We start from the raw sequence: 12,316 nt of genomic DNA on the forward strand, positions 1-12,316 counted from the left end.
CTAAATTGTATAGAAAACACAATTGCCATTATTAATACTGAATACAAATTACAGTGATCTGTTGATCCAGTCTACATTTGCTATGTGAGGAAGGTAAAAACAGCATTGGCTGTTTTTCTTGTAATGAAAAATGTAGAAGCTGAGGTGTCCCCCTTCTATTCCTGCTACATTACCATAACTGAACTGAACTTCAGATCACGTTCAGAATCCACAGCTGGATATGAGGCTGGAATTAATGAACAGTTTTATTCACTGACTCATAATTGTTGTAGACAAACAACATCTACAGTACTCTTCTACTATTCCTTCAGGTTTAAATGGGTCTTATCACTTATAGTACATCGAGATGGGAACCTCTGTTAGATGCGTTATATTTTACTTTCATAGATGATGTTTAAAGTAATTAGCAGTAAATTGGATCCTTATTTTGTGGAAAATGATTAGATTTATTTATTATTTTTTAAATGTAAGACTTCTCAACTTTAGACAGTATTTACCATTTTAGAACTCTTGGCTTTAAGTTAAAACGGAAAGTCTTTCTATGTTTAGCACATAGACAAGTAAAGTTACTTCAAAGGACTGTAGGACTTTCAGTTGTACTTTACAACTGTCTTAAGGGGCAGGCTTAGGTGAGACAGTGGCTTACGCAGGTATCTTGAGTAACCAGGCATTCCAGGTATTTATTAGCTGGTTATTCTTTGTCACCCAAGATAGCTGCTGAAGAAGTTTTTAAAATAAAAAAAATAAGAGACATGGTGGCAGTTTCTAGCTTTCAGTTTTAAAGTAACTCATTAATGGAGCAACTTGTGGAAACTGCAGTATTTTCTGCTCTAGAATTATACATTTTAAACAATGTTGTTGTACATTTTATAAAAAAAGAAAGCGACATGAAAAGGCAAGTTGGTCCACAACAGGTTTATTGTGTAAAGCATAGCTTGCATTAATGGATAAAGGATTCACAGCTGCTCTTTCTGTATAAAATATGGTTGAACACAAGGTTTGAGGACACGTTCTCTGACCAGCAGAGGTTGAGCTGTAGCAGGGTTTGCTGGTCTTTACGAGAGATGTTGTGAGGTTAGCTTAAACAATGGAACCTCTGTTTAAGCGTTACTAGATTGTTTTTTTTGTTTTTTGTGGCTGGGTGGGTTGGGTGGTCTGGGGGTTGGGGGGTGCACATCTTTGTTTACATCATACCAAAAAAAGGAAGTGACGGACACCCTAGACTTGAGAGAAGAGTGGGTCCTTTTGTCTCTTAGCCATGGCTGATGATTTTACAGTTCTTTGACAACAGCTCGTGTGTGTGTGTGTGTGTGTGTGTGCTTACCTCCACATGCACTTGGTGTCAGAAATAGCAGTAACCACACCCTCCCCTCCTGAGACCTATTGTACCAGCTTATGTGCTCATTAGTAATACTGGGAGGAAGGACTGGGTTTTTTTTCTCTTTCTTAACAATAAAACTGGGGTTTCAGCAGCTGTCCTGGTGATCTAGTGTAAAGCAGGCAGAAATGCTTAAAGTATGAATATTCCATAAGAATGTGTAACTGGTAATTCATTCCATTATTCAGTAATCCTTCAAAAAGTCTCATTTTACACACATTTTATAGGTTGGAAATACCAACGTCTTACAGGATTCAGAGTATAGATTAATTGTAATGTTTTTTCGATTCTCAGTTAATTTTCTAAATGGCGTTTTACTGCTGAAGTTTGACAATAGGATTAATCAGTTCAGTTATCACTTGCTTTGGGGTCAGTCTTTGATTGACTCACGTTTGGTTCATTATAAACTCCCTAACTTTTGGGCAGGAACACACCAAGCGGAGATGCAAAGTGTGAACAATGTTATCTCATACAGACTGACTCTTGCTGATCTGTTGGTCTTAAGTTTCTTTATTCCAGATGGTCTTCTGCAAATATGCTCATATTGTTCAGGTGAGATGGATACAAATGAGAACAGCCTTCTATGTGAGCTTTATTGTTCACATATTTCTCTTCATGTACAGATCTTGCTAAGCTAAACAGCTTGTCAGAGTAGACTCTCACTGACTTTGTCAGCCAGTCAACATGCAGAATCTCCTGAAAGCTGCATACAGGGATCCAACTGGTGCCAACAGTGTGGGGCACACCACAAAAATAGCGTGACATATTTTCAACAATGGCTTGACATTGGCCGATGGCCGTAAGTGCAGTTGTTGTGTCATGGCCAATAGTGATAGTCAATAGGGTGGGACATCACTGCTGTTTCCTTCTTACCCCAGCCATTGTATTCTGCCATATAAGGTATTAGCAGTTGACTACTAAGTACAATGTTTGTCTATCAAATGTATTCATCCTCTGTGTGTATGTAGATCGATTGATCGTACTGCCTGTCAGGCAGTTGTTGTATGTGTAGCACTTAAACATAAAACTATTTTTGGAGGAAGGGATTTTTTTTTTTCTCTAAAAGTCACCAGAACAATCCCATTTTGTATGATAGCCGCTACTTTGTTAATGCATTGTGTTCATACACTCACAGGCGTCTGTAACACTGATTGTCAATGCAAATATCTAAGCAGCCAATAACATGGCAGCTATTTAATGTCTTGTGCAAAAAAAACTTGTGAACCTGTTATCACTGCTAGTTTAAGTGGCTAAATAAAGTGTCCCATTTGTGTAGTATGCCCAGTGGTGGTGAACACAGATTTTGCTGATGTGGCACAAGAGGTTGGCAAGTCAACAAGTTATTTTCTTATCTATAAATGTAGTTTTGAATAGTACCCTTGCTTCAAATAGACCAGCTAGGAACAGATCATCTTTTGTTAGATGTCCTCCAGTTTGGTCTGTGGTTACATTGACTAAACCAAACATGCCAGTGTTTAACAATGATGATTAGTCAGTGGCCTAAGGCCAGTAGAAAAGCACAATCGGTACAATTTTAATTTGAGCATTGTTAAAAGTTTAAAAAAAAAGCTACTTGAAAAGCCTGACATGCCTTATGTTAAAACACTGCAGGGGGTTATGTTGAGGGGAGTGTGTAGATTAATGTAATGTGGAGGATTTTAGAAGTCCAGTTGGAAGAAGTGTGTGTGTGTGTGTGTATTTATAAAGCTAATAGTCTAAAACGCAGCATGGTAGTTTATAAAGACGGCTTTGTAAAACTCAGAGTTGTCTTACAGTTTTCGCCTTGGTCTTAGTAAACCCTGGCAAAAACACGGCATTTACATTAAAAAGTAAGCCAATGCATATATGTGATTTGGCTCACAACCCATGGAGAACGTGTTTCACACAACCGTGGAGAAAGCAAACAAGTTTGTTCTGTGTCTCGTACAGAACACAACAGTGCAGACCTTCATAATCACATTTCCTGTTGCCTGCAGCGCTCTACACTGCACGGCAGACCCACTGTCCACACTGCTTTGTGCTAAGCTCAGCCCGCAAAAAGCACATGCACATTTTTCACCTAGGGGCTCAGTCATGGTACAAGGGGTGAATGTTGACATCACTTTCTCACATCGAATCTCCACCGTGATTAAATCAGATAACCAAGTTTCGGACATAACTAATACAACAATTTCAGGCTTAATTTAATTTAACCCAAGTTCTTTTATGTTGCTGAGAAAAAACTTTTGGCCTAAAACTGAGGCATTTGGCATTAATTTTACCCTTTGGTCTAAACAGGAACTGAGTCCTGTAGCTTCTTTCCTGAAGTCACTGGCTAAGTCAAAGCTCATAATTATTCACCTTGAACCGAGGACACTTTGACAAAGAGCCTTTGGTACATCAGTTAACAAACCATATGTGCACAGTGCATGTTGTTCTGAAGGAATCTGTTTGATGAACAAGATGTTTGGAAATCTGTTTGAAACTGTGTCATAAGGAGGCAGCTAAATCAACTTCCTGTGAATTTGTGGTTAGAATTACGAACATCTGGCAGATGTCACTTTAAATGTATGTTTACAACATTCCACCTGTGTTTGTGCATGAGCATGCAAGCTGCATGACAGGATGTGCCCACAGTCGAGTTGACTTTCATTCATTGGCAAGTTTAGTTATCAGTCATGGTGGACTACTTGTTAGACACATGTACAAAACCTTTATGATGAACAATGAGATATGTGCAGAAAGTGCTTTGGAATGTTTCAAAAAGGGCAGATTCTCAAGAGAGAATGTAACTTATAAATGTGTGTATAATTCTTTTTCTAAACATAAATACATGAGTTGTAATATTACTAAACATTAAGTGGTAAAATACAATATAAATTAGATTATAGAGTGATTAGAAGTACATCACAGAATAGAACATTAAAACAGTATAGCCAGAAGGATCTTCTTTAAATACACCAAATTAAGACCATTATAAACAGAGGCGGTAGCGGTGGGTTGTGGTAGCAGGTTTCGATTTGGGATCTGAATGGAAATTGGTGAAACACCCAGATTTAGTAAACTCCACAGCCAAGCAAGAGGCCAAAGAACGTCAGTTATGCCTATTCCATCTAAACATTATTCTTGTACTAAAGTGAAATTTCACATTCCATCTAACATTTGTTACTCACTCACTCGCGCACACACACACGATAAACTTATTTTAGCTGTTAGAATAGAATACTATGTATGTAGAGGCGTATACACTATTGTACACACAAGTTTATGAACAGTAATCTCTCAACCAAGTTACTCAAAGTATGGCTAAACCCACAGAACACATCTGTTCGTTTCAATAGCTGAGCCGAACAGAACTCTCTTGTAACAAAACCATTGCTGTGCGTGGCAACATACTTGAAGGTAAACTACGAGGGCAAACTATGAAAGGCACTCATCAAAGCCAGATGATGTCACTAATGATGTCATCAGTATGCGTATATGTATACCTCCTAATTCAATTAACCTAACAATACACTTACAACACAACCTCCAATACACAACCTTACAATAGAGAAACCCTGTTTAGAGGAACCTGGTGTTATAAAACTACTATTTCCAGATGATTATTTTACATGTTGAGCTTGATCAAGAAAAGGAAGTATTACAGTGCATATAAAGTTTTTTTACATTACAGAGTAATGTAGAAGATAGCTGGCATTAATATTGTCGACATTTCAAAACTGTTAGTAATCTTGCATTTCCTTGATAAATAAAAAGTAGACCCATGATGTCAGAATCTTAAATGGTAGTATTGTTCACAGTAATCGCAGTATGACTCTTGACAAAACTTTGCAATCTGTGTGGATAGTTTATAATACTGTCATCTTAGGATTAATAGCCAACTCTGTGTCTAGTAAATATAGAAATGGCACCTTTTGTAGATGCACACGGTAACTTGTCATGCTGAACTTAGATGAAGCATCTGCTATTGACAGTTTATGCATAACAGTGTGCAATAGCTTCTCTCCTTTTAACATGAGATAAAAAGAAAATAGCATTTAAGAAAATCTCTGCTCATAGTCAGTGTCTGTTTTGATGCCAGTTAATTTGAATGTTGTGATTACTGCTGCAAAATATAAACAACTTGTATTGCAATATTTTTTTCTATTCAATTATGAAACAGGAATTTGTCACTAGAAGACTTCTAGATTTAATTTTGAAAAGACCTGATCATTCAGTAACGATTGGGGGTTATGTTTGTAGGTGAAACATGACTTTAGCTGCAAGTGGATATGTTCAATTTACTGTTGACTGAAGAAATGTGGGTGTTTAATGAACAGGGCTTTTGTGGTGCATTCATGCGCAACACTGCTTATGTAGCTGATACATTTGTGAAGTCACCATGAAAGTACTGTCGACAAAACAGCTCGTTTTTTTTTTTTTTGTTTCCAAAATAATTACAAACAATGCATACGATGAATATTGCAAATGCACACAACACAATAATAATACTGTAATGAAATATCGTGCAGGCCTAGTTCTGATAGTAACAGCGCAGCAATCAGTTTCTTTTGATTATTCTTAAGGAAAAACCCTTACACTGGTCACAGTCTGATGGACAGCAGGTTGCTTTTTGACATCCAAAAGTTAAAGGAGAGTTGAGAAGCACAGAGCGTTCCTTTCCTGTGACCTTAAGAATAGACACATTACATTCCCAGGTCAGATTTAACATGGCCTGTGGTGAACGTCTCATTTCAATTGTGGGATCTGCTGCAAGTATCACTGGGCCAGAGGAGACAAATAAACACAGAAGGGTGTGGAGAGGGGCAGGCATTGCTAGTGGACTGCCCTTTGTAATTATATTGCAGTTCAGTAATGTTATTTTAATTATAAAATTTCAAAAGTTATCTTACCTTAGATAAAAGCATGACTGGATGCATGACATAAGAGACTTTTCGCTTCACTATTAAGAACATTTGATACCGTCAGATCTCTAATGTCATTGCAGGGCAAGTCTCCCTTTAAGAGTATTCAGCTAAAGTGTAATACTGTAGATAGATGCTGCTAAACTCAGCACATACGGCCTCCACCACAAAGTGGAAAACCATCTCTCCTTCCGAATCCTTTCACCGTTGCTTTGCTGAGCAACAAAGCCCCTTATGGTATCATGTGCCTTGCCCAGCATGTCTTTCACACTTATGCCAGAGTTAAATAGTAATTTGACACAATTCCAAAACGAAAATCTCTGTGTGTGAGGTGAGGCCATTTTGGTTCCATCAACAGTCCACAGTGCCCAACAGGGAATTTAACTCTGGGAGAGTTTCATCACAGTCAAAGAATAATGAACGGAGTACCGGGACACTTTTCCATACAATAGTGCAAAGTGAGAGACGGTGGACATCTGATCGTTCTCTCAGTCACTCAGTCACTCAGTCATGATGGGAGGGTGGGTGGGGGGGGACTGTCAGCGTGAAATGGGTATCTGAGAATCCATCAGTATCAGCTGGGGGTCAAAAGTTGCTTACCACTGCAATGTTAATTAATATTTATCCTGGACATAGTGTATCAACTGACAGTGCTATAGAAATATTAATAAACTGTAGTAGTGTATCATGTTATACTGTATTACACTAAAAACCTTTTAGAAGCTGCAATTTTCAAATTTAAACTTTAGAGAAGCTACCACCTTTGGTGTAGCTGCATAAATTACTTCAAAAGTCAGTGAATAAACTTTACATTTGACTAATCTTCTATCCAGTAGGACTAACACTGTAGTACTACATAACATATGCAATATGTTATGTTATAACAGCATTTTGTCACACTGCCTGAAGTCATGCCACTTAATATGGGCTCCTGAAATACAGGTCTTACTTAAAGTGCTTACTCTTTCAGTACTAGAATCATTGGAAAATGTATTGTGATGATTATTGAAATGATAATGAAAGGAACAATAAATATTTATTATTATTATTAAATCATGCCATACAAGTATCCTTCAGTCTGTGGGTATAAGTCAGAAGTTCTCTGCTCTTATCCAACCCAACACAATCCTCTTCAGAAAAACTAAGTGCCTGCACTGATGTCGGATTTTCCATGATGTGGTTTGTAGCCCAGTTGGAAACTGTTTCAGCCTCACGAACAAACAGAAGCCCTATTTGTTTTTTTTTTGATTAGGTGTGTTGCGTCAGTCCTGAAAATTTATAGGGGATGAATTATTCATTATTATGTAGTCATGCCAGAACATGCCAGTGTTTCCTGGAAATTGAGCTCTGTTCTTCCTGGCTATGTCTTAATGAAGTTTCACAGGTTCGTTATGTACTGAAAGACTTGAAAGTTAAGCAGTGACATGGACATGGCATTATTGGGTTTTCTTTTTAGTAACCATGCCCCTTGTCATGATACAGTTTGCACTGCTGTGATAAGCTCTCAATGCTTTGTCATTGTTGTGCAAAGCCGGCCTTTGTGTTGCTTCAGCCACTTATATAATATTCACTGACCCCTCCTGTGTCTATGGCATCATTCTCTGGGATGTGCACTCGAGTGAAACCAGCTACATCAGATAAGGTTCTTGAGATCAATTTAGAATGTCTGCTTTATGCATGCTGGTTCAAACATAGAAGCACATGTTTCACTTGAAACAAATTAATATTAGGGATGACTTAAAATTCTTATGGCTTAAACATGTGCTAATTATAGAACAAGCAAGTAAGCTGAAGTGAAATTGTTGTACAAGTGTACAGTATGTTCCTTTCTGGAATGGCTTTATTGTAAATTAATGCCCAGTTGTTGTGGCTCAGTCTCAGCAATACTGAAAATGCATGTCTGTACAAAAAAGCCCAAACCCGATTGTCAAAATTCTTGAACATCTCTAAACAGAGCAAGCTTTGTAAAACTGAAATAGCCTAACTTTACCACAGCAGCACAACTGCTATGTAAGACCATCTCAAAAGAAAACCTCGGAGGCTCTCAGACTACAAAATGAACAGATATTAGTATTTACTATAGTTACATTTGATAGCAGGGCGTGGGAGAAGAAGATAAACTATTCTGCTGTGTTTTAAACAAAAACTCAATCTTAGACTCCTCAGATCAGATGCCAGCAGCATATTGGACTAAATGACATTTCCATTGACAAGTTTTTCGAGGCAGTTCATCAAATCATAGTTTTTACTGAGACACATCTAAAATGGAACTGTTTTTCAAAGCCTGTTCTTTATTTGCAACACAGCAATCTGCTGGAATATTTTTTAATGGCATTATACCAGTGTGGCAGCTGCACTGCTGTAACAAAACAGGAACTCGTGTGGGATCAAAAGACTATTACATGACCAGCACTGGGCAAAACCATCAACACGTCTTTAACTTATTTGTGCTGCTTAAAACATGACAACAGTCGATAGGTAGAAAAGCGCTATATAAGTGCAAACCATTTACCAGTCAAAGGTAAAATGCCTCATATATATTAAAACATGTAGACAAACAGAAAAATCACCAGAAATAAACAATTCTATTTGTCTCCATTGTCAGTAGAGATGACATGACAAAGACTGAGGGAGGCAGAGTTGGAATCAATTCTGACCCACTTCAATAAATCAACCAAACAAGCGCTCTCTGGTTGACAGTGTCCCTGTTACCGCACCATGGCACCAGTGTTGCGTAACTACCTCAGTAACAGGACCTTTCATCACTTTTAGCTAAGAATGCAATGTTCCATCATTCAGCTGTTTAAATAATAGTTGTCATAATTAGATTTAATTATCTAGAAGTTGTTAAGTCACTCTGATAAGTCACAGTATGCTGGAGCTCAGTTTGCTTTAGAATCTGTTCAGTAAGCTAATGTCTTTATATGTAATTACCCATGTTGAACCAAGCCTGGTTATTCAGGTGTGTTTTAATGAGCTGGATAATTATTTTATAAAACCAGTCACCTAGAAATTGTTAAGTCTGTTATTATATTAACTCAATTAACAAATATTAAATAGGCTGTCTTTGTCTTTTAGTGGCAAATGTTTTATTGGTCAAGAGTTGGTAATAGGAGTTTGAATTCATTTTATAGATTTGTCTTTGAAACATAAACATAAGTGTCTATAGTTTAGCCAATATTATAAATATATTGTGGCTCTGAGCTATTTAACTGGTGCGACGACCAGCATTTATGTTTTCTCTTTGTTTATAAATCAAAACCATTTTGGATCAACTTTTTAAAAAAATTTTTTGCTTTATGATGTCACCATATTTTCAGACAAATTTTCACATGGGTCCAAGTCATTGTAATGGGTTCACTTACTTTTTCTTAAAATCAATAAAATATCAATGAACCATTTCACATCAAGCACAGGTTTCGCAGTGCGAAAAAGTTGCTTCTTTGCACTGGGAGGCCACATTAGCATTGTGTTTGATGTGGATAGTTATGCTGTGTTGAATTTTTAACTTTTCATAATGTTTATTTGCAAAGTGTCCAATGTGGAAAGACCTTAACTCGTGTAGATTCAGAAGCTTACATTGGGGACTAATTGTCTACTTAAGAAAGGAAGTTATCCTTCATATTCTTTCTTCACACTGTCAGTTTTTTGGACTGATCCCAACACTGCTTCTGCCAAGTTTTTATTTTTACCCTCATTGATTTCTGTGTGTGATACCTGATATTAGTTTGAGTGCAACAGACTGTTTGCACTGTTTACTTTTTTGTGCTGAACTGGTCATGAGTGTCCCTCAGGGCTGGAAAATGATGTACATCCTCCTATTGTGATTTTGTTTTTATTAAAAATGGGATGTGAACAGATGCAGGTATCACATGCAATCTGTAAGATATGTTTCACCCCTTCTAAGCGACACACTCTATGATCATAACCTTATTCTTTGTGCTTTATCAAGAGAATGGCTTTTATCAATGTGATTCAACACAAAAAAATGTTTTATTTAGAGAGAGAGAGAGATTTTTTTTAATATATATTTTTTTATTTTTCAAAGAGGCTCTTAGGAATTATATTAATTATTCAAAGGCTGTATAAATTTAATTTGGTTGTGAGAATAGTGTGAATTGTCCTTATTTTAACCAAAGCTTGCTTTAAGAAAAACTCTAAATGAAGAATGTAAGGGGGAGAAAAAAAAGGTTGAACAGGGGTCAAGTGTGATGTGAAGAGGGATTTTAGCTTTCTACACTCCATCTAGCTGCCACTACCAGATCTGAGCAGAGCTGCTGAGTCATTGAGGGGACACATGGAGGGTGCTCACACTGACAGATGGCCCAGGTGAAGTGATGCTCTGCAAAGCTCATGTCCTACCTTCCCCTGCTCAGCTTTGTGTACGGCACAGGCCGAGCACTCTTGGATAATTTATAGCACCTATTTATATGCCCACTGTAACAGAACCTCTCTGTTAACAGAGATCCATTCACATTTTTTTACCATAGACCTGGTTTTATTTTTTACATTATTGTTTCTACTACATTTGTATCCCTCAGGATTAGACTGTGTTAGTTTGGAGACAGTACACTCCGAAATATATAGTAGCACACAGAAATGTATAGATGGATAAAAGCTCATATTGTTAAAATTGTATAATTTATTACAGGTTTTTTGCAGCATAAATTCTATCCATAAAATATAAGGCATGTCATCTCTTTATGGTTCTCAAAGTTAAGATCATGTTAAGTAAAAATCAACAGTGCAGATGTTTTCAACTAAAGCCTCACAATGGGCAGTATTATGCCATTTGAGCCACTTAAATGCTTTTAATATGAACTATCTATGCAATGAGTGACAAATGTGATTTAAAAACAACTTACCAATGATCAATAAAATGGCAAAGTAGAATATGTGAAATAGCAGTAATTGTAATGTAAATGTCTTTGGTCATTCATGAAATACATTTTGTATGATTCACTGTTCCATCAGTAAGTGTCACACTATCCTCTAATTGTTTTACAACATTTCATATTATAAGGAGCCTTATAATACGCATCAATGAAAAATTTTATTTTGCACAGTTGGTCAGTGTACATCTTTCTTGGGATGTAGACATTACTGTCCATGTTAGTGGAGTTAGAGGGCATGCACACATCTCTGCTGATCAGTAAGCATGTCCTGCACAGTAGGCTAGATGTACATCATCACACCTCTTTTCTGCTGTTGTAAAATGACACAGGGAAAGAGGATCCATAAATCCAAGGTCATCCATATCCACACTCTGTCACAATAAGAAATGTAAATAAGCACATTTTAATAGGAATCGTAGATTTGAACACTACTTCCAAAACCTTTTTTTTTCTTTTTTTTTTAAAGCTTAAGTTGACCTTGTCCATTCTTATTTGACTATAGCCTCAAATATTTCTATACAAGTCATAACCCTGTTGACCATAAAAATATGAAATTGTTACACATGTTATCGATTCCTAAGCCTATACAGTAGAGCTCATTTTAATCGTTGAATGTGACACATTAATTCAATTTAATGATTCATGTGTATTATATAACCCAATATGGATGTTTCCATTCAATAGTTGACATTTTTTCTAATAATCAAGTACTTTTAGGGCCCTGTTTATATGCAAGCACCAATCTTACAGTTTGTTTTCCTGGTCATAAAATGAAGATTTTAAATGAAACAATGCAAAGTAACTCATTGGTATTTCGGTGGAAATTGGGTCCTAGTTTTAGCACTGAGAATAGAAATCCCAGTCAGTGGAGCAACTGACTGGCTCCCTTTGGTCAACAAAAGCCAAACAAATATTTGGAGCAAATGTGCAGCAATAACGTATTGTATTGTATTGTATTGTACTGGTATTAAAACCAATGTTTATCTATGTTTTGTATGTAATTGTGGTTTTACTTGTTGTGCTTTTTAGGAGCCTTTTGAGGATGGGTTTGCTAATGGTGATGAGCTGACCCCAGCTGAGGACTCTGGAGCTAAGGACTCAGCAGAGTCCAAAGGAGTGGTCAAGTTTGGATGGATCAAAGGGGTGTTGGTGAGTCG

At 37.0% G+C, this 12,316-nt stretch overlaps 1 protein-coding gene across 4 annotated transcripts in view; it reads left to right on the plus strand.

Moving 5' to 3' along the window:
- LOC137103530 (solute carrier family 12 member 2-like) overlaps nucleotides 1-12,316 on the plus strand; it is a 69,076-nt gene that overhangs the window by 12,116 nt on the left and 44,644 nt on the right. For all 4 annotated transcript variants that reach the window (XM_067483976.1, XM_067483974.1, XM_067483975.1 and 1 more), the window contains exon 2: nucleotides 12,189-12,308. In XM_067483976.1, coding sequence (XP_067340077.1) covers nucleotides 12,189-12,308 — 120 coding nt within the window. The remainder of the gene's footprint in view (nucleotides 1-12,188; nucleotides 12,309-12,316) is intronic.

This window comes from Channa argus, chromosome 18 (assembly GCF_033026475.1).
Source record: "Channa argus isolate prfri chromosome 18, Channa argus male v1.0, whole genome shotgun sequence".
In the NCBI taxonomy this organism is placed as follows: domain Eukaryota; kingdom Metazoa; phylum Chordata; class Actinopteri; order Anabantiformes; family Channidae; genus Channa; species Channa argus.